The sequence below is a fragment of the Sander vitreus genome, chromosome 9 (genome assembly GCF_031162955.1).
Source record: "Sander vitreus isolate 19-12246 chromosome 9, sanVit1, whole genome shotgun sequence".
In the NCBI taxonomy this organism is placed as follows: domain Eukaryota; kingdom Metazoa; phylum Chordata; class Actinopteri; order Perciformes; family Percidae; genus Sander; species Sander vitreus.
The window spans coordinates 10509442-10533307 of NC_135863.1; the positions used below are offsets into that span (position 1 = coordinate 10509442).

The 23866-nt window shown below is 41.0% G+C and overlaps 1 protein-coding gene across 4 annotated transcripts in view; it reads left to right on the forward strand.

Moving 5' to 3' along the window:
- Positions 1-23866, forward strand: part of pde4cb (phosphodiesterase 4C, cAMP-specific b) — a 104767-nt gene that overhangs the window by 38487 nt on the left and 42414 nt on the right. Inside the window, exon 1 of one of the 4 annotated variants that reach the window (XM_078258695.1) lies at positions 15136-15221. The exons of 2 other annotated variants lie outside the window; for them this stretch is intronic. In XM_078258695.1, the coding sequence (XP_078114821.1) occupies positions 15169-15221 (53 nt within the window). In that variant the 5' untranslated portion in view covers positions 15136-15168. Of the gene's footprint in view, positions 1-15135; positions 15222-18050; positions 20411-23866 lie in introns of those variants that run through there. One more of the 4 variants, XM_078258694.1, reaches the window with a different exon arrangement.

Here is a 23866-nt window from a genome sequence, read left to right on the forward strand (position 1 = left end):
TCAGGGTGGGAATAATTTGGTGGTAACTGGGTGGTGATGGCGCAGTGGATATGACACATGCCTTTGGTGTGGGAGACCTGGGTTTGATTCCCACTTTAACCAATGTGTCCCTGAGCAAGACACTTAACCCCTAGTTGCTCCAGAGGCATGCAACCTCTGACATATATAGCAATTGTAAGTCACTTTGGATAAAAGCATCAGCTAAATGACTTGTAATGTAATGAATGCAGAGCTCTGTCTGTTTCAGTTATTAGAACTCAGCCCTTCCATGTAAATCATTATTCAGCAGGGATGTTATTTGAGTTTGAGCATTCAAGACAGACAAAGATCTGTATTATTGCCCTGAACCCTCTCATCACCTGTGTCTACACAATATGAATGCATAAAGGTTTGACATGGTAATATGAGGAATGAATGAGACAGCACTTTGTATATGGATATGTTTCTTGCAACAGAATCATTATTTCTTCAATGAAGTCAAGCTCATATGTATTTCATTCATAATTGAATACATCTTGAGTGTCTATTGTTTGCTTCTTTTTATTAGTAAATTTTGTGAATGCAGTATGTTTTGTGAACTGGATGAATTGCATTTCATCACAAGCATCTTTTGGCAACTTTAGTTAGTTTATTAGTTTATTTGTCAGGGACCATGCACAGTTCAAGCCCTGTACCAGAGTTAGCTATACAGCTAATTTACATCTGTGGTCCCTGGGCAAGGGAGCTAAAAGGACAATATAGGCTAGACAATATAGACAATACAGACAATACTATCAAAACAGATAAAAACTTAAAAACAACAACATATAACAAGCATTACATAACGTATAACCCAGTATACAAAATATACATTCCATGTTTTAAAAAGATCAATGATCACATAGTTGATTTGCCTTCAGCCAAGTCTTTAAGGACATTTTAAAACTGCTGAGGCTTGCACAATCTCTAATGTGAAGTGGAATTAAGTTCCACTTTTCTACTGCTGTAAATGAAAAAGCTGATTGACCAAAATGTACTGTACTGAGTGTAACAGTCACCTCTTACAGAAGCCCTGGAGACCCTTAATTTCATGTTAAATTAAAGTTTTGGTTATTTTTCACTTCAAATTAAAACTTACTCAATTGGAAAAATGACTACTCTCCTCTTAGAAGAAAACAATCAGTTGGAAAGTAAGATGAAGGAAAGTCTTTCTACCAATACAACACCCTTCACTGCAATGTTTTCAGTGTCTCTGTAATATTTGAAAATGGAATGCAAGCCGTGCTAATAAACTTGTTTTGTACCAATTAACAAATTAGATTAATAAAGAAACCTTTTCCTGGTAATGTTACAGATGTCAAGTGAAGAAAAGTAGCACAAGCCTCCAAATGTCATGGCATTTCTTTACTTTCAAGGGATAGAAATCGGCGATGGAATAAAAATTGTTGTGTTCTGACCTTTTGGTGACAGTAAGCTTTATAGTCTCACCCAGGGTCTTCATCCAGAATGGGGGGGGGAAAAAGTGTGACCTTCTGGTTGAAACATTATCAATGAACCACCATCCTTGGGACTGTCAAAAGGTTTGCTAATCCATGAGTTCCCTTTTGTTTTGGATTAGCTCTTCCTCCCTGCAGCATCTTGTGAATGGATGCTTAACCTTTAGTGCAGTTTATTTGCTGTGATTAATACTACAGAAAGCGTACAATACTGAGTGTTGGCACTGAAAATAATAATAAATGGCGAAATGGATGAAAAATATTGCATATGCTAAGACAATTAGTTAGATAAACAATAGCACCACAGCACACTCAAAGGATGCTGCTTCAGTAATTTATTCAGCAATGTTTTGATTTCCTTTGTTGTTGGATACTGGCAGCTCCAATGACACACATTTGGGTTGCATACCTTGTTTTCTAATTCACTTTCTGTTTAGAACGGGCCGATTGCTTGGCCTGTGGTATTGCTGCTTGTAGAATTCTTCAAAATGTTGAAACATTCCACCTCCTGTCAGTGAAGAACATATGCAGTTTCTACACAGAGCTAATACCCAAAAGTGGTCTCAATGCTGATAGAACTACTGCAGCTATAACATAACCAGTCATCTGAATTGAAGTTAAAAGAAATAATGACTAACAGTGGCTTTATCTTAACAAAGCCCAATATTGCATGCTTAACATTTGACCTTGAGGTGTATAGTCTGGATTGACGACAGTTCATTTGCTGGATAATCGCCGGATGTTCCGCTGGACGTCCCTTGCCTTGCAAAACTCTGTTCTTTTCGGGAAACAACAAACTTCGAGCTACAGTAGCAACCTACATGCTGAAAATGGCAAGTTTTAAAGAAAATTTGGATCGTGCAACAAGGCAGACCTGCTTGGTTCTTTCGGGGAATAATTGTAAAGATTAACAAAGAATATGTTTACAGCATTTACTATCTAAGTGGCACGTTTTGGGACCGATTGGCGGGGATTTGCTATGAACAAAATACACACGGCGATATACTGGTAAGAGCACATTACGTTTAACCATGTATCCAGCTGATTTATATAGCTCATGTTACTGTATTGTGTGAACAGTTTTGCAGAGCCGCCGTCTTTGCGACCGGAGCTTAGTGCCCCCCAAGACGACTGTGATTGGTTTAAAGAAAAGCAAACAAACCAGCCTGGTCGCACAGAATTCCGTGAAATGATCACAAATTGTTAACAGCGCATTACGTGGTGCTGGCACGGAATGTGTGAAAAATCTGTGTGGCCACCACGGAAAACAATGCCAATGTAAAGTCAATGAGAAGATGACGTAGCATTAAGAGCGACTACGGTAGCGAGTAGTATGTAAGGGTTGGGGTGGTGGATGGGTCAAACACAGGACTTTCACCCAGGAGACCGGGGTTTGTGTCCTGCATGTCAAGTTTCCTAAAGTCACTTTCTTCTTTTCTGTCCCGTTCTTCCCGCGTGTCACGGAAAAGTAAGCCTACCCACGACCTTTTCCTGAACCCAACCGTCCCGTTCTTCCCGCGTGTCACGGAACCTTAAGCCCACCCATAACCTTTTCCTTAACTTAAGGGGCCGTGTTTATTTAACGGAATTCTTCCGTGGGCCCATCACGGAATGTTTTGCGATTCCGTGAAACTGCCACAGATTTTGAGTTAAGGGGCCGTGTTCATTTCACGGAATTCTGTGAGATCAGGTTGAAACAACCCAGAGCATTTTTTTCCTATCCAGGAATGTATGTTTAGAGGGGCCAGACCTTACTCCACAGCACTGTGGAGATAGGTCTGGCAATGCAAAACTACGAGGTGTTGTGAATAGTGCATTAATTCTCTTCTTTTTTGTTAATAATAAATGTATGTCAATGATAAATTACAGTCTTTTACTATTGTGATTTAAGGCTACCTTTTCACAAGGATTTTTTTTAACCCACATTTAAAAATAATTTTTTACTCTAAATGACTGTATACGCTCAATCAAGGCCTACAAAAAAATCAGCTAATGGTACAGAGGACAGCCATTCTTTGAATGCAGGACAAGATAAAAGACATCCCTGTGCCAAGCTGAGGGAAGAGGTAATCAAAGCGTTGTGAACCTTATTGATAAAGAGGTTTTCAGTGCAGGCCTTTTGTAGCTCTGCCATTTTTTTCTCAACAGGAGATGTGTTTTTGTGGAGCCCTGTGTTGCTGGGCAGTGGAGTGTAGTGAAGCTGCAAAGCTGCCTGAGCGCTTTGGAGATGCTAGTAGTGGGAAGATAAATCTCCTATTAGTGATTCACAGATGAATATCTTGACTGCTGTGAAAAACAGGAGCAGCAATGTGAATTTGTGTTTTAAAATAAAATAAGTTTGGTAAGAGATAGATAAAGGGAAAGACACCAACCGATTATTTTACCAAGGCAACACAACATCACATTTAGTAGTTGTATAGCTTTGCAGAAAAAACATTAATTACACTCTTAGGGCTGCTTTTTGTAGAGCAGAACTGCTGAGAGGCTGACACAGGACAGTGGGTGTTAACATGCGTGTCATTACTTAATTTCTTGCAATAATATTCAGAATTTGACTTGAGTATTATAACTTTTATTACACCTCTTTAACAAGGCATGCTAACACATATCACTGTGTTATTGACAGAACAGAAGTATAGTATAGCATTTCATAGTATAGGACAAGACAAAAGTATGTTGTATATTTAGTAGTTGATTTGTTAAAATTACTAGCGGTATGGTGTGAGTACAGCAACAACCGGCAGCTCGCGGTGCTCTGTACCCAGCACACAGTCACCTATTCTGGGGGTAACTAGACCACCAACTACCGCTCAACTGACGGAACACCACGACTGGCAGTTCGCGGGGCTCTGTACCCTACGCCCAGTCACCTATTCTGCGGTAACTGAACCACCAACTACCGCTACCGGAGCACCACACCGGCTATTTATGTGGACGTTTCTGTCCTCATTCATCTCGTTTCCTTCTTGCACAGCCGCTGAAGTCAAGAGTGTATGGCTTCAGCCTGGAGACCTCCTGTCTCATGCTCCTCCCGTCTCATGCCTCCCGTCTCATGCCTGGGCATGTCCAACGGTAAATTCAGATATTCAGAATACGACGGTAAATTCAGATGTTCAGAATACAAAATCGTGAATTATTTTCTAAATGAAGTCACGATTAAAGGAGAATTCCGGTCGATTTCAACCCGTAGCTCTGTTGGCAATCGACTAGTGTGGACTTCACCAGAAACCAGGAAATTAACAGAGGTATGGATTAACACAACTTTTATGCATTTCTGTCACAGCTATTGCAGTCAAATTCGCTGTGTTCCCTCAGTAAGAATAACTGCACATGGGTAGGCACTTGTAATGACATTTCAAACATGTTAAGAGGCTAAAAACACGTTTAAAACTTGTCCTGTTTAAGCCTGTTGGCTGCTAACTGTAGCAGGAGGATAACACGGTGTAGGCAGCACCGATTGTTTTCATTTTTCTCGCTACTGACAGCACTCCAAATTTACAAACAACAGAGCTACAGGTTGAAATCGACCGGAATTCTCCTTTAAGTTAGTGAACATGATGCAATTAGTTGAACTCCGTTTAAACTCTTAAATTAACGATAGCCATGCATGTTATGCAGGTGTTGACACACCTGTAAACACAATGTTAATAAACTATACATACAGAAATGTCCACATAAATAGTCCCAAAGAAGTCCCATTCACCTTGTCTCACTTCACCATCAACGGAAATGTTCAGTTTAATGTGAATTAGAGCAGTTGTTTGCCCGCTAGCTCACTTAACAACGCCTCAGCTAATGTTGTATCAACCCACAGTGGGTACAGAGCACCGCGACTGCCGGTCGTGGTGCTCCGTCAGGTCAGCGCTAGTTGGTGGTTCAGTTACCCCCAGAATAGGTGACTGTGTGCTGGGTACAGAGCACCACTGCTGCGGTCGTGGTGCACTCGGTCGTGGTGCACACGGCTCTGTTCTGAATGTGCGAGATAGCCATGCCCCCTGATTTGCATATAATAACTGGAAATAAATAAAGAGGGAAATAAATAAATGTGGCATTAGGAAATAAAAGTTCACGGAAATAAATAAATGTGGACTTATGCAATAAAAGTACCATGAAATAATTAAAAGTAAAAACATATATCCATATATATAACCAATACATTTATTTAACTAATTGATTCATTTTTATATGCATATTTACATTTATTTAATTATTTATGTATTTATTGCCTCATTTATTTATTTCATGATGTATTTCAAAGGAATACTTATTTATTTATTCATGTATTTATGTATTTATGTATTTATTCATTTATTTAATATTGAATAAAACGGTATTCCATACTGTGCTGCCACGCAGTGTTTGCTAATAAAAACCAAAGTGGAGATAATGAAACAACTCATTTTTTTACGGAACAATCTAATGCCATGCAGGCTTCTTTCCCTGTTCGTTGTCTTTGTTCTGATATTTTCTTTCAGCAGCAGATTGAACCATATAGAGTAAAAATACTTTTCCATCTTCAGATTCTCTCTCGGTGCTTATTTTTTACTACAAACCCCTTTCGAGGGGGTTCTTTGAGGAATCCTCTTCTTATGATTTAAACTCCTAAAAGCATTTTTTTTCCCCTGCACACACGTCTGTACTCCTCCTCGAACAACATCACAACATTAAAACATACAGGTAATTCAAAATGAAGAGTGCTATTGGTTGTTTTTTCGTCAGGAAAAATGCTGCAGTGCCCTTTACACCTGTCCCCATCCCAGACCCAACGTTATCGGCGGAGGTAACCGCTCCACCACCTGTCTCCCCTGTCCCCGGTAAGATGCCTAATCCTGACCCAACATCATCTGACTCCGAACCTGAGCCAGAGCCTAAAGGCACTGACACACCAACCCGATTATCGGCCGTCGGACAGTCTGGCGAGGTCAGTGACTCGAGTCTGTTCGGTGTGTTCCATGCCGTCGTCAGTCGGAGGACCCATCAGCCTTCATTTGGGCCGATTTGACTTGTTGAATCGGAAGGCGGGCAGTCGGACTCAATGGCCAGTCTGATTGGTGGAGCGCTAACCTGGAAATGACGAGCGGGATCTGACCGGGAAACTGACCTTTGTTGATCTGAAATGAAGACAGATTCAGCAACTGAATGGCCTATTTCTCGCTTAAAATGTTTTCAGAAACACGTTTCGTTGAACTCCTTGTATTCCGAACGAGCCGCCATTATGCTCGGTTGTAAAATCTGGGAGCAGCCAGACCCACGTGACGCGTTCATCCAATCAGCTGCTGGTTTTCATTTTTTGGGCGACAATACAGATTAGCGCCGCCTGCTGTTATGGAGACGTATTACGTCTCGCGCACGCTCAGAACGTACGCTCAAGTCGGCGTCGCTTTGGTGTGTTCCGAGGCACTTTTTTGACCAACTCGAGACTGATCAGTCCGACTGCCTTTTCTGCCGAAGGTTGGCCGTCAGGTTGGTGTGTCAGAGCCTTAACACATACAAAAAGCCAAAATATATGCCTTTCGCAAAGAATGGCTTGTCCAATTTCCGTGGCTCAGATATGATAAAATATCCAACATTATGCATTGCGTTTATTACAAAGAGGGCGGCCAAAGCATGGTTGGGAACTTTTGCTCGAAACATAGACTTCTGAATTGAAATGTTAAAAAAGCACACTGTTTCCAAAAAACACATCCTGTGTCGTGACCACTTAGATTTTTTCATCTGGTCAATTATCTTCAGATCTGCATTGTTTAACTGTGGCTGCAGCCCCAGGTATATGCAAAGTCACCAAGCGAAGAGCCCCAGCCGACATCCTGTTTGAACAACAACATACTGTTTGCCATTGAGGAGCTCCCAGTTGCCTAGGAGATGCAGTAGACCCTGACAGACAGTTGGATCTGATACTGTGTGATGAAAGCCTGGGCATTCATCATTAAAGCTCAACCTAAACGTTAAGTTCAGATAAACTAGTAGAAGAGCAAGACACAGTCCTTCTAATAGACAATAGTTAAAGTAAAGTATACCATAGTTTCACAGAGAAAACTGTAATATAGTTTAGTATGGTAGTGTATAGCACCATATTGGGTATGGACATGTACAATGACCCAGTGAGTCAGTTGTATTTAATTTTACTTTTTGCTCAGTATAGTCATGAAATTTCATGAACATTTTTGTAATCTTATATCAGTATAGGTTGGCTAAGAAGCTGCCAACAAGGCTGCCATTTAATAAGACATATGGATGCATGTCATGTTGTGGACTATTGCGAGATTAGAAGTGCTGTACTTCAGGCATATAGCTCAGATGAGTTACACATGGCTGATAGAAGTGACTGAGAAGGTGTACTGTTCAATTTACAATAATAGAAAACAGAAAAGCAGAAAATCCCCATAGTAATTTTCTCTTTAGTTGACTAACTGATTAATCAAATAATCGTTTTAGCACTAGTTGCCCGGTCGACCTTTTATGTACAGTTATATATACGCATATCAAACTTTAACAAACAAAAAAGTTTTGACTATGGACTACGATTCCTTTTTCCCATGCATGTTGTTTGTACTTTGCATATACATTATCACAAGTGTCATGAATTGTTCCTCTCAACATAAAATAGTTTGGTTGCACTTTCAGTTTGGACACAGATGACTTGGCCTCTTTGGATCTAAATCTCATGTTGCTTTGAAAGTGCAGTCAGACTACTTTTATGAAAGAAGCATAGCATAGTATAGTATAGTATAATGTCAACTTGTGTGTTTGCCTTCAGTGCAAACTCAACCTTCATTAAGAAATAATGCAATGTGGTAGAAGGATTTTATACAGATCACTGCGCTACTGACACTAAACATTCAGTGTTTTTTGTCATAATTGCCTGCCAACACTGAACACAGACTGGAAAAAAAGGATGAATGAGTCATTTTGAATAAACAGCCACCTTAAACAGCAACTGTCCTAAATTAATAAATGACTAATGCTTAATTAATGCGTTAATCCAAAAATAATAGTGCTAAGATGGAAGGTATGAAAGACGGTCTGAAAAAGAAAAGAAAGTCTGCAGTGAGGAATAAGTTCTGGCCATATTTCTTTAGAATTCTAAATTCATTTAGTGTTCAATGTTAAGATGTGGGTGTTATTTGCAGTCAGGCTATCAATTAGAGACCACAACAAGGCTTAGTTGGTGCTCCACAACCAGCCATTAAAGCAAAGATGTCACATTTGAACATATAGACGTGGACAGATATCAGTGGGGGGATGTGATCTGTAGTCATTTGATCAGCAGGAATATACTGAAATCCTGGTGAGAGTCTCTACAACATAGGATGCTGGCTTTGATCCCAGCTCTTGGCCTTTTCCAAAGAAAGTTGTCCAGAACGAGCCTCTTCATGTTCCTGGCTCTTCTTCCCCCTGGAGCTGGCTGGGACTCCCGAGATTCCATCTGGACAAGCTTATCGCCGCTCTGTGCATCTCCCTTCACTCTTTAACCTCATCTTGGCTGTTTTTCCCTTTTTATCTTTTCATTACATTTTAGGCATTTAATAGGCATCTATTTTTAACAAGCCTTTTTTGGCAGATTACCAAGGACTTAAATAAAAGTCCTTGGAGGAGCATTATGTAGTTACACCTACAGATACCAAAGCTTAATTGATCAAGCATTTCAGATATCGTGTGTGTGTGTGTGTGTGTGTGTGTGTGTGTGTGTGTGTGTGTGTGTGTGTGTGTGTGCGTGCGCGTGCGTGCATCATCTCAACCAACACTGCCTGTGTGTTGTGTTTCATCTGGTGTTGGTGGTGGGAGGAGGAAGGGTGTGTGACTCAACTGAATAAATAGTTCCATATATCCCGGGATTATTCACTTCAAGAAAAAACATGGGATTCAGCTCCTCGTCTTTTCTCCCCATTGACTCATAATATCATGGTTTGATTGAGTCTGCCCACGCAGTCTACAGTTTTTTCTTGTGTTTTGAATTATTTTATCCCACTCAGCCAACCCCTCATTCAGTCACAGGCATAATGGTAGACTGTTAGCAGATGATGAGGACTGTTTCCAGGGTTAGAGGTTGAAAAAGCACCACTGCGTCCTCATATGCTGGAGATGATGCTGTAAGGTGTGTGTGTGTGTGTGTGTGTGTGTGTGTGTGTGTGTGTGTGTGTGTGTGTGTGTGTGTACGTGCGTGCGTGCGTGCGTGCGTGTGTGCGCTGTATGTTTGTGTGCGAGCACCATCTGCTGGTCACATTTGGCAGCACTTCATACCACAGCTGTGTTTTTGTTAGTGAGCTCATTGCAGTAACCCCTCCTGACCCCTCCCGAATTATATCAGTACTTTGGCAGTCGGCCCTTCAGGCTCAAGAGCCTTTCACTACTTTAATGCTTTATTAAAATGGATGCAGAGTGACAAAGAGAGATAATTACAAGATGAATAATAAATGTTGAACAAAGTTTCTGATTTGCCATAAAGATGTTAATGCTCTTTAGATGCTTTACAGACACAACTAAAAGGCCGTAATTGTAGGTTATGTAGTATTCACATTACTTACCCCCCTAGGTTAATTTTGCGCCGGAATTGTCCTTTAACAAGAGCTTTAACATTTGCTCTTCTAAAGACTTCTCATGTTGATATAACTGAACAGACAAAGGAAAGGACACTATCCACAGAAACCCAGACTTCTTCAATATAAAACCTTGGCATAAAGACATTGTAGTCACACTGTTTGATTGACGGATCATGCAGAGATGGTACAGCAATGAAAACCTTAATAACGAAGAAGGCTAAAAAGAGGTAAAAAAAAAGAGAAAAGAAAGGATCTTGGGCAAGTAGTTTAAGCAATTTAAATAATTGGACGAAGCAGTGAAAGATATTTGAAATCCAGTATATTTTTCACAGTTCTATTGTCTTGATCTATTTTTTGATGGAGTAATAAAACTGAGACAATAATGTGTTGATTTAACCAGCAATTAGAGTCAAAATATTCCAGTATAATGGTGCGTTCCAGTTGAACTAGGAAGTCCGAATTTCTAAGTTTCCAGTCGGAAATTTCAACTGGAACACCTCCCTGAAGCCGAATTTCGAACTCGGAAAGTTGTGAGAACCTCACCAACCGTGACCTCACAATCCAACATGGCTGCTCCGAGCTTCAACAGTAGTGAAAGCTGTATGAATATACTGTTTAATAGCACTTCTGTCTTATTTGTGTCACATCAATTCATTTGTACACAGACACAGTACTGTCCATCTTCTATCTGACATGTTGCTACGGTGTACGCCCAGAATACAGCATAATGCATTGTTATCAACTGGTATTGCTAACTATGGCTAACCTGGCTAGAGTCCCCCCACCCTGTTAAATATGATGGTTCTCCAACAATTTTCTTCTTTTTTTTGTAACTTTATTTTCCAAGTTTTCACAGTATAATTGTACAAACAACAACCCTGATTCCACCCACCCAAGGGTACACATAATACAGGCACACACACACACAGTCAAAGAAAGAGGGAAAATAGATATATATATATAAAATAAAAAGTCTGCCACCTTTGAGGCAAAATGTAACATTCTGAAAGACACCCTATACATTTGTTAGTGAATGACTAATCATAAATAATGAAATTGTGTGCAATTGAGGATCAAGAGAAGGGCAGATTGTCTGTGAATTGTAGAAAAGGACTCCAGGTGATATGGAATCTATCAGAGGATTTACCCCTAGAGTATCTCAGTTTTTCTAGGGGTAGAAAAGCAAGGACTTCTTTTACCCAGCAAAGGAAAGATGGGGGATTAGCAGACTTCCATTGCCGCAGGATAAGTCCCCTAGCTAAAAGTGAAGCAAATACAATGGCACGTGCCTGGGATGTAGAGATCTGAACCTCCCCAACAATAACACCAAAGACAGCGCTGATAGGGTCTGGTGGGATGAGCCTGCCACACATATGTGTAAAAGCCTCAAATATCTGGATCCAGAAATTTGTCAATGCTGGGCAGGACCAGAACAAATGCCCAATAGTAGCTAAACCCTGAAGACATCTCAAACAATGTGGGTTAGTGTTTGGATAAATGGCAGCCAACCGATCCCTAGAGAGATGAAGCCTGTGTAGGGTCTTTAAATTGTATCAGGTTGTGTCTAAGGCACAGTGAAGAAATATGCATGAAATCTAGGCTACCTTCCCAGATCTATGCTGAGAGTTGCACGCCAAAGTCCTGTTCCCAGGCACATCTAGTCTTCTCTATTGAAGGCATACTGAAATTTAGAATGATGTTGTACATAAAAGAAATGTTGCCCTTGAGGGTTGGGTCACGCCCAAAGTATTCTATCAAGCAAATCATTATCAGATAGATGTGGGAATGGGTAGTGTTCTCTGGCAAAACTACGGGCCTGTAGGTATCTGAAGAAATGAACCTGAGGTAATGTAAAATCCTTACGCAAAGTCCAAAACCGAGTCGAGAACACAATTGAAATCTCCTCCCAATACCAGATGATGTGAATTGATATCTGGTAACTTGGCTGTGAGGCATGAGAAAAACTGTGGATTGTCCCAGTTTGGACCATACATGTTGACTAGGATAATGGGAATGCCAAACAATTTCCCTGAGACTATGATGTATCGTCCATTTGTGTCAGAGATAACTTGAGACGGGACAAAAGGGGTCCCCCTTTTAACCAAAATTGCCACCCCTCTGGCTCTGGCCCCATAGTTAGAGCAGAATATATGGTCAACCCAGCCTCTTTCTAATTTAGAACATTCAGTAGCCAAAAAATGTGTCTCCTGTAAGAAAATTATATCTGGACCTAAGGATTTTAAATGAGTGAAGACACGGGTACTAAATTAATTCGGTCGCTCATCCCCTTTATATTCCAGCTGATGAGACGTGTGGTGCAGGGTGCACAGCTACTTTGTGAAGCCATACAGTATTTTAGGTGAACACGGGTGATTTAGTAGTAAAAGGTCCCAGTGGTGAGCAGACAGAAAACATACATTCAAAAAAGCACAGAACTGGCTGTGTGGAGAAAAAAAAAAACAGGTTAATATGTACTCTATAACCCTATGCCGACCGCCCCCTGAACTGGAGATCGCATAAACAAGCCCTAAAGAGAGGTAATAGCACATGGCTTTACAGGTAGCCTAACTTCTAAACTAGTATGCAGTCTGCAGGGAATTGGAAATGGTAATGAACAGAGGTACATTTCAAACATTGATAACACATGAAGTTGAGAAAATGTAACAAGAACGACAAGCTGCCATATCAGACCAACCATTAGTCAGATAGCCATCATCAAATAACTAAATTTATATTGACCAAACATAACGCAAACCAGTGAGGAGAGTAATAATAATTAAATAAAATAAAAAGATCACCTTGACAGTGCTCACAGATGACTGTCGTGGTTTTGGCAGTATGTATTATCTAATTAGCTTGTATTAAGAACAAACATACTGCAAAACAGTGGATAAAGAAAACATATATCACCTTGACAGTCCTCACAAACGACTATTGACTTGACTCCTGGACTTTAGCATCTGTCTGATGCCATTAAATGCCGCTCGCGCTTTGGCCACTCGTGCAGTGAAATCCGGGTAAACAGAGATGGTCATGCCGTCAACTTGGATCTTCTGTTTAGTTCTTGCTAGGCGCAGGACATCGTTGCAGTCGTGGTAGTAATGACGACGCGCTATGACCGTCCTGGCTGGTTCCCCACCCCGTAGAGCTGGTTGTGATGATCGGTGCGATCTGTCGTCCAGGGGCGCTTTCTCCAGGTTGAACGCATCTTTGAGCAAAGCTGATGCAAATCGCTAATGTTGAACAACTGCCAGGAGATTCTGGTATTCAAACGATCCTGACATTATTCCTCCGCGATCTCCCTTCTAAATCTTCACATTTGTTTTGAAGGATATCAGCCAGCTCTGTCAAGCACTTCACATCGCGTTGTAGTGTAGTCACTACATGTGGACAGGCTGTGCTCTGCGCCAGCTAGCGTACTACGTAGCTCGGCTATTTCTGAGTGACCTCATTTTAGAGACAGAACCTCCAATTTGAAGAATCCCAGTTCGCTTTCGAGTACAGATCAAACCTCCTTTTTCATTGCACCAACTAGGTCTTCGCATAGTTCACGTTTAAATCCTTCAAAATCAAAAGGCATAGCTGAAGAGCCTTCTTCCGCCATCTTTGTTTCGCATGTGGTCTGACTCGTTGAAGAAGGCTTCGACGCAGATATGGTTGTTTGTCATGTTTTACTAGGTCTCATCGACATCCTGCACGTCTAACAGTTACACAGAGCAAAACTGACTTTGTTTAAATTGCTGTTTGAAGAGGTTACCTCTGAAAATAGTAGTTTAGCCATAGTTTCCTGCAGAGCTACACAAAAACACGTCTTACTCCATGCTTGCTCAGCAGCGCCCCCCTCTCCAACAATTTTTGATGGTTTTCATATTTGCTTTTGTTTGATGCCATTTTAAGTGCATCAGTGAAGCATCAGGGATAATACTCTCGTCACCCACATGCAGCTGAACCCTGACACACAGCCAACCATTGGCAACCTCTCTGATCTCTGAATCCCTGAGATTGAATATAGTGTGAACTTTATGGAACATATGGAGAATGTATTGTAAGTTACATGTGAGGTGTACTGACTGAGTATAAATGAACTGAACTGTTATGCATGTAAGGCAGTTGCAAGTTGTATTAACAGCATGCTACTGTACTTATCAAGGGAAATATTTAGGTACTAAGCAGATTTAGGCTTTTAGTTTGTGTATTTTGGCTATATTCACAAGGTTTTGTTTTGGGTAGAGGAGGTTCGGGTCACTGGCTGTCTGTGGGCCAAAGATGAAACTCTGCTTGATCTCTGTTTTTCCATCTCCCCTCAGCCCCGTTGGGAAAGCAGTATTCACTTGAGATATGACTAAAAGTTGACGTGACATTTCTGGGGTTCCTGTTATCTTTTATCTCAAGTCGGCTCTGTTTTTATACAGAGGGCACAAATGACCAGCATAATAAAAATCTATCCAGGCTGCAGCCTCTCAACACAGCACAGCTCTGGCATGTGTCTACACACTTAATGTTTGTGCACTGATGAGCTGAGGAAGGAAACATATGTGGAGTTTACTCCTGTATGATGGGAGTGCTGGACACAGCTAATTCACCCATGGTACGAGCTAACAACACTATAATTCAGGCCTAGCCATATTTAGGCAGGGCTCCGTGTTGTGTAAACAGCTCACTGCTGAGGGGAGGGCTCACTCCTGCACTCGTGTCTGTGTCCATCAACAGTGCTTGCCCATGCTCTGTTGAGAAAGTTAATGAAGATTCTCAAGCTATAAAGTAAAAGTGGATCTGAAGAGTTCAGAGACTCCCACAAGTGTCTCTGAATACGTAGTGCATCACTACAAGACAGACTTCAGAGTTATTTTGGGAATTCCCTAGAAGAATGCTGCTGCGGATGGATGACCTGGACTACCTGTCAGGACTGTGAGGGCTGCACAAGAGATCAGCGTAAGAGGCCAGATTTTGTTAAACCCTTACACGGCAGCATGAGTGAGGCAGTTTTGGAAAGCTCTGGTGAGGCTGGTTCCTTGCCACTCAGAAGCACTCAGCCCATCAAGCTGAAACCGCAGTCAACGTCTGGATCGCCCTGTGGATCTCCAAGGATGTCCCCCTGCAGTTCTCCTCGAAACTCACCCCGCCACTCTCCCCTGCTGTTCCGCAAGCTCGTCATGAACCGTAGCATCACCCTGCAGAGGCGCTTCACCTTGGCACACACACCCAGGTAGTATTAATACCTTTGGTATGGATATTACATGATCAGGATTTATAGGATTTTGTCTAGAGAAGTTGTAATACATGGATAAGATAAATGCATTTTGAAGGTTCAGAATTAGAGGTCATCTTCAGAGTCTTTTTGAAACAGGGACCCTGCTGACCCTGTTTACTCAAGTTGTTTCAGGAGCTGATGAAAATGTTTGTCATGGGTTTGCTGTGGCAAAAAAGCCTGATTGTCTGAGAAGGTAACTGTGGGAAATCATGATTTTGTTGTCTCAATGGACCTAGTTGTTCTTGCAATGAAAGAGAGTGTCTTGTTTTGTGCCTATGCCTAAGGTGTTCAGCGCTGCGTTCAACAGGTCTGGCAAAGGTCAAATAGTGGGGAGATCCTATAGCAGCAGTTGGACTGCTTATCTCTGACCTGAAGTTTTTGTTCAGCAGAGACAAAGAGTTCAGAGGGATTACAGACACCTCACCGCAGTAAACACAAGGCTGACTAATGCTATGCCATTTGTTCCTCATGACTAGCAGAAAACAAGCAACATGTGTCTCTTTGACGTCAGAACAGATTGAGCCGATTAAATTTTGTCGGGTCAATGCCTAAATTGGTATTATATGTCTTAAATTGTATGTCTTAAATGTTTAAAAAGATATCTTGAAGTGCATTGTGATGGATAGAGATTATTAGTCATTTCAGAACAGAACAGAATGTTTAGTATAGATATCAGAATGACTTTAGGAAGTCATTTTCAGATTTTTTAAATAGAAACTGACCATAGCAGTGCGAGAAATAGCAGTGCTAGCAGGTAGTGACGTATAAAATAGATTTTCCATGTACACAACCATGACCTGTAAGGTCATTTGAGGAAACTCAGAGAAAGCTGGATGGAAGGAAAATCTCCCTACTGTCTAAAGCCCCATTTTTCACTATTAGTAGGTCATGAAAGTACAAGTTTACAAGTCTACAAGTGTAGACGGATGTTTGTAAGCAACTGTTAAATTAAAATAATTGAAGAAAATTATTTAATGAGCTTTGACAAATTGTTGGTCTTTTCCATAGAATCCCTGTTGCATGATGATCTGAGTAATTATTGATTTTATAAACAGCTGTTTCATCTTATAGGACGTTTAATACTGAGATTTAACAGCGTTTCCCACAGCTATCTCAATAATGTTGTACTAAGTCATTTGATATTGTTAATATGCAGTCACCATGAGGCTGATATCTCTTTCATGTGGCTGTGAGCTGAAGTGTTGGTTTTTGTCTGTGGTTTTACTTGTAAACATCCTTATTGTCAGTTTCACATACATACACATAAGATTACAGCTAGAGAAAAAAAAAATGGGCTTAATGAACCTTTGAAAACCCAGAGGAATATTTATTTTATAATATGATGTGGTGTGGCATTCGCATTAGAGTTATTTTGGTTAAGTGCATAGAGCGTATACCACAGACACCACACACCTTTTCTTCCTCTCATTACTCCTCATTAATCCATTTATTGCTAGAGCCCGTGCAACCAACACATTTTTTATTAAACTCTGATGAGAAAAGCGCCCTTGCCAATCTAACTCACAGCCAGTTTTCAGAGAAAAACAATTCAAGTTAACCACATTTCACCAGGTGTGTCAAAGAGTAAAATCAAGCAATTATTTTATAACTGAAACTCTCCCTGGCTATAAACAAGACTGTAAAAGTTCACTGAGCAGAGCAAAGCCTTCAGTAACACCACCATGGTTCAGCTCGTAAGAGGGTAACTTATAGTATATTGCACTCAAATAATTATAATATATAATACAATTTGTGGGTAACTCGTCACAGTTAAAAACAAGAGCAAGCAGCTTAATCATTAGTTGTGGTGATGGAGAGCAAAAATTGAATTGCCAAGATATAATTACAGTCATAAAAATACGCATTTTCCACACAAAAACTGTATTCAAATTTCTAGTTTACGGTACTTAATACAGCATTAAAACATACTTCATCAGGTAAACATGAAACCTGGGTGCCTTTGCCGTACACCATAAAAATAAACATCTTCATCATATGTTGATGGTCACATTTAAGTTGTTTGTTTACTGTGGCCGTAACAGGCTGTTTATTTGTTTGTATATTTATTGGCTTATCTCAATAATTCAATTAATTATTATAAAGTCATTTTGGATGACCTTTTAAGCTGCATAACTCAATCCTAGTTAGAGAAAAGTAAAAGTAATAAAAGATTAGGTTCAATTCCCAACAAGGCTTTAGTAGATCAAGGCACCTGTTAAAGGACAATTCCGGCGCAAAATGAACCTAGGGGTTAATAACATATGTGTACCGAGCCGAACGTTCTCTGGGATCTGTTTTCATGCTAATCGAATATGTCTCTAGCTTTAAACAAGCTATCGCAAATGGGTGGTTAGCTGCTAACGCTACCTTTCGGGGCAGATGGTAAATCGCTATTTTATACCACTAACAAGGCTCAAAATAGCACCACACTTCAACAGTAGCATAATGAGGGTCCCTACATGTAAACCAAAGCATTGAGAACTTTGTAAGTATACAGACAGTTTATTAAAAAGATAGATTATAAAGACTGTACCGTTCATGTTTACATGCGGGCACCATCTTGGAAAACAGTCATGACCAGTCAAACAACGAACGCCGTGCAACCAGTAACATAGCTTAAACACAGCGTTTGTGATTCGACTGCTCATGACTGTTTTCCCTCATTATGCTACCGTGTGGTGCTATTTTGAGCCTTGTTAGTGGTATAAAGTAGCGATTTACCATCTGCCCCGAAAGGTAGTGTTAGCAGCTAACCACCCGCTACACAGCCACCCACCACTACAGCTCGCGCGGCTGTAGTTCCAATGAGACAACCTGTAGGGGGACCGAAGAGGGGAAAGTTACATAGTGTTGCTTTAAACAAGCTACCGCAAACTGCTTTTAAGCTAGAGACACATTCGATTAGCATGAAAACATGTCCCAGAGAATGTTATTAACCCCTAGGTTTATTTTGTGCCGGAATTGTCCTTTAAGGGATCTAAATATCCTGGGACCATTAGGCTGTTATAAGAGGCTCATAAGTGTATTTATTGATCCTATTACTTCAGTTTATTATTAGGACGTATGTTACATAAATGCACTGACAACACGACAAACAATTTTAACAGCTCTGTATTGGTGAGATCTCACTGCAGTGCGCTGTGGGTCAAAACGTTATTGCTGGGGATCTGTTGTCGGGTTTCAGATGGAGGATGTGTGTATGGCAGGGGTGTGATCTCACCTCTGAGTCAATAGTCTATTGGCTCAAGCACCATTTCATGTTTTAGCTTCTGACTTACTAGCATATAATGTGTGAAAAGTTAATGAGTGTAGAGAAGTTGTGAAATGTATCTTCACACTCCTCTCCTACCTTTCTCACTCTGGCAGACTCCTTAATTTCTCTTTTTCATCTAGGGTTTAAAACGTAGCAGGAACATTGCCTGTAGATCCCCCAGGATCTTCATAAACTGTCTTGTGTGTGTACAGATCATTTTATATTATATTAGGATTGGTTATTGTGCCAATACTAGTCTTCTTCATCATTTTATTTTTAGCATTTAGACTGGAGCTGAGATTTTTAGTCGATTAATGGAAGTGATTAGCAGAAAAAAATATGTGGCTACTGTATTTAAAAAATGATAACTGATCATTTCAGACATTCTTCAAATAAGAAGTAAGGAAAAAAGCAAAACCTTCTCTGCTTCCACAGTCTAAAATGGGAGGATTTGTTGCTTTTCTTTGTCATATCATTGTAAACTGAATATCTTTGGGATTTGGAGTGTTGATGGAACAAAAGAAGACATTTAGAGACATCATCTTGGACTGTCAATCTGCTGATTTATCTATAATGAAAATAATTGTTAGTTGCAGCCCTAATTTATACAATTAACACACACACACACACACGAACACACACCCCTTGCCACCCTGCCCAGCACCAACTCTAAAAATAACAATATTCCTCCCCCCCCCTGTAATTATGAAGCTGCAGGGCAGCAGAAGAAGGGTGTCGGGTCAGGCGGCACGATGATCTCACGTGTCAACGAAGGCTGAGCCAAGCCAGCTCTGCCAGACACAAAAACACCCTGCAGCCACGCTGTAGATTCAGATCTCCCTTTGACAAGTTGGGACACCAAAATGTTCCTCTCTAACTGTTTAAATGTAGGAGTCTCTGAAAGCTCAGAGTCTTCGCCCATTGCTTTTGCTTTACCTTGAATATCTGAACATGTTGCTTAAAAGAAGATCTGCCTTTATCTTGATACCAAAACTTTTAAGTTGAGCTATTGCATATCGGTCTCGGCATTGAATGTTCTGTACAAAATAGACTCCTCGACAGCTCCTTGGTGGGTTGTCCTTAGCTCCCGCAGAAACCTCGGGGGACTCTGCATGCTCTCACACTGGTGGAGGAAGAGGTCAACCCCTCTGACGCTACCCTGCGGTATCATTGCTCCCAGAAACAACTCAACCCTTCCCCTTTCCTGCAAACAGAGTGAGTGACTGACTGAAGTAGAATAACAAAGCTACTTTGATAGTTTTTAGACTTCTCTCCAGATCTTCCATGCAATTCGGAGCTGTGCAACTAAAGACCCTTTCAGGAATGTAGTCAATGTTACGTCTGGGATTAGTTTGGGTATTTACAACAACAAACCATTGAGAGAGGAGCGACAACTGTGGAAAGTCCTTCAATGCAGCTGAGTCTTCAGTTACAACTGCTCCCTTTTTGCTTCTTCCTTCTGGAGAGACAAATTGAATATCACACTCCAGTCAGCCTTGTTGAGGCTTGCCTGGGACCTCAGTGGAAGAACTCTGCAACATTCCTCAACGGTTTCTCCTGCATCCTAAGGCACTGGGGATTAATCAGATCCGTCCTCCATCTGACTGTGTCAGTTTTGTTTTCATTTCCCACCTGAATTCTTCCTGTGTTTTGGTTTATAAAACCTCATGGAGTCAATCCAGAACCACCCGGTGGTTAATGGGAGAAAATTAACAGACTGAGTTGTAAAGTTCAAGAATCCTCAAGAGGCTCGGTTCACATGTTCAGGTTATTTTCTTTACAGCCACCAGTGTCTTGTATGAGCTTAAGGGACAATGAACAAAGACCACCGATTGGTAAGGAATGGAGCGCAGACTGGTTTCGGACACGGTCGGAGACACTCGTGCTTGGGGTATGTTCCTAAACTATGCATCCGGCTTCTTATCAGCGCTAATATTCATGAGAAGGAGTGTTCATACACGCTGCAAAGTACAGCTGCACACATTGCTCACAGACCTGGAGTGTTAGTTTCACTGTCTGGGCAACAGCAATAGACGTGGCTATTTTTCAGTGGTTTTACTGTAATTATTGATAATACATGCAGGGTTTTATTTTGAGTTACTTTTAGGATCTAAGTTCATGGAAAGCCATCTAGTAACTCATGACGTTTGTATAATTGCAGAGTTGGTCTAATAAGGTTTAAAAATACTATACATTGACAATGTGTAGCTTCGTATCATGGGTTTAATTACCTTGAATGACACACTTGATGATGCTAATATGAGCCATATGGGCACATATAGTTGGGTGTGTGTCGCTCAGTACCCTGAGCGTTAAGGCCAGTGTGTGACTTGGTGGTTTTTGAGCTGCACTGTTTTTTTTTATTTTACCCAACCGCTTTTGAGAGGAAGCAAGTTTTGTTTGTGGCAAGTTTCATTCAACAGACTTCCTGTTTTTGCTGAAAGTCTCCCAGAGATATTTTTCAGTGCAATGACCCTGAGACAAATTCTGCTGACTGAACACAGAGCACTGAAGTGAGTGTTGGACCATCTGGAGATGTTTGTGTTCAAGCAGATGCACATGCTGCACAGTTTACATATTTATAAGTGCATGTTTCTCATTTTGTGAATAGGGCATTTTTCTCTGACACTGTGTGTGTGTGTGTGTGTGTGTGTGTGTGTGTGTGTGTGTGTGTGTGTGTGTGTGTGTGTGTGTGTGTGTGTGTGTGTGTGTTGTGCCTGATACATTGTTGTCAGTCTGTAAGCAGAGGGAGGGTGTTGGTGGATAGATAGCTATGCCTGTTGCTGATGCACAATAAGGGACCGACTCATGTTAAACTGACGACACACACACACTGCCTTATGTGTGTCTGTGCATGTGTGTCACGTTATAAGCACATACAAGTTCCCATTGCATGCATGTTTAAATGTGTTTTTATCATAGAGGTTTTTGTGCGTTATATGTTGTGTTTTGTGTGTGTTCTGGCTTGTGTGTTCATGCCTGTTCCTGTCCTCAGTCCCAGTAAGCATTACACTGGGCTGGGATTGGTGGGCACCACCCAGCTCTCCACTCTGCTGCCGGGTCAACTGAGCCTCCCATACCAAATCCCAGCACGACCACAAACACATGCCACACCTTCACTACCATCACCCACAGAAAGAACCATACCGTAAAAGAAGAGGGAAACTGTGACTATTTAACTAGATTGACGAAACTGTCCTTGGTACAGAAGGAGTTGTTGTTTGATGTTTCTTTTCTCATTCAAAACCTGAAACCTGCCAACTAAGATAATGCCAAACATGTATCAATGCTGTAAGTTTCTTGATTACCATGTAACAATTTCCTTAAATGACATTTCTTTGTTATTGTTGATGTCAAAGAGTTTGCATCAGAGCTGCGTTAAATGCTGTCTCTGTCTGAACTGACAATAAGTGACAGGCAAAAGTAACCACCTGTCCACAGCCCAAATCGTTTTTATTGAGCATCATTTGGGTTCTAGGTTGCATTTAAAAGATGCTGTGGTGTTATCTGGCAACTTTGCATATCTGTTAGACCTTTCAGTCAAGATCTACTCAAGCGAAAGGGAAATTGGGGGAATTTGGAAATGTTACCATGTCATTATTTTGCAAGTCGTTCAGAGACTTATCTGGTAAAAATGACTCATGCTCCTGTTAACACACAACAGAAATTGCAAATGTAAAGATTAGAGCTGGGTGAAACTGCCTAACTGAGGCAGCCTGCTCAGTCCCATATTGGTCGCAGTTTATCATCCAGTGCATTCCCAGTAGGAGACTTGTTTCTGACCCAGTTCGGGCACAGCTGAGTACAAGCAGAGCAAGAGTGATAAGGTGGTGGTTGGGGGGGGGGGGGGGGGGCAACAATAACACAACAGACCCCCAAAATAAAGCCCTTGAGCCTGGAATAGTTCCTCAGCCCCGCCAGCCTGGCTGCACATAACACGTGAATGTGACATGTGTTTCTCGTTTCTCGTGTATACTGTACACGCCTGCACAAACACACACACACACACACACACACACCCTGCCACAGACACCCATCCCAAAATCCATATTGATTGTTTCACCAGAGAACTGCTGGTACTTTGAGGTCATTTTGCTCCTGAAGTTGAGATGTTCAGGTTAATCAATATGTGTGCTAAGAGCTGACAATCAGGTGTCAACTTCAATATGTTTACTAGGCTGTGACCTGGAAATTTGTCTTTCATAGTTTGTATATTTGTCTAAAGTAACTGATATTCATATTGTTTACATAATAAGTGGGGTGTTTTCTCATATCTTTCACCTGTTGTTGTTTTTTATAGCAGTTACTTAGTATATTTTTTGGGATATTGTTCATTTGTGAAAATTTGTAAGTACAGCTATACTTACCACTTAACAAGATAATTTTCTCAGTATATGGAGAATCAGTTAAGGAAAGGGGATGTAGATCAGTCACTGTGTTCAGTATATGTTGTTCACAGTCTATGTTGAGCTGTTGCCGGTGCATGTTGCTCTGTATTCTGGCTGGATGTGTAGCTGTAGTTGTGTGTGACTGCCATTCTGTTATGTTGCATCCTCATTAAACCAAGTTTGAAGTAAGACAACTTGTTTCCCTTTCTTCAAACTTCCAACAGTTGTGCTCTAGAGTGTGTCTGTTTCGTTCCTGTGTGTAAATATACGGTAGTTTCTAGGCACAGAGCGTCCTCTGCTGGATAGTCAGTCCATCTTCAGCAGACTGAATCAGCAGCACTCTGACGTTACATATTGGGTGAATTTCAACATTCTCTGATGTCTCAGATAAAACAAATTAACGTGGTGTGAACTCAGTGAATGGGAATGTGGGTGTTGTTGGAAATGCTGAAGCATGCTTGGTCAACTTATCTTGGACAAATAAAGATTAAAGCCAAAAGGCAACAACATGAAGAGACACTACCCTCTAAAGTAACACATTCTGGTCAACTGCAACTGCAGGCTGTGTGTTTTGTGGGAGGCACAAAAGAAGCAGCATGACTTCAATATGAATAAGAACTAAGCAGCAAACACAGGTCACATTGCCACAAATCAGACATGTGTAAGAGGATTGCATGTACTGTAAAAGCAGCATAAACTATAATTAGAAAAGTCTGATTAAGTGTAATTGTTTTTCTTCACGCTGTTTTTTTTAATTGGTGACCTCAAAGACGCTGTGACCATGTTGTTGTACACTCTGTGGCATGAATGCATATTTTAATTCTGACTAAAGCAGCTCTCTGATACACTCCTCCTGTCTGGGTAAAGGGATGCTAACCATTGAAATCAGCCACCGTAATAACCAGCTGAAACAAAAACCTGCAGACTGCATGGTTGGAAGTCACTGCACTCAGATTAAT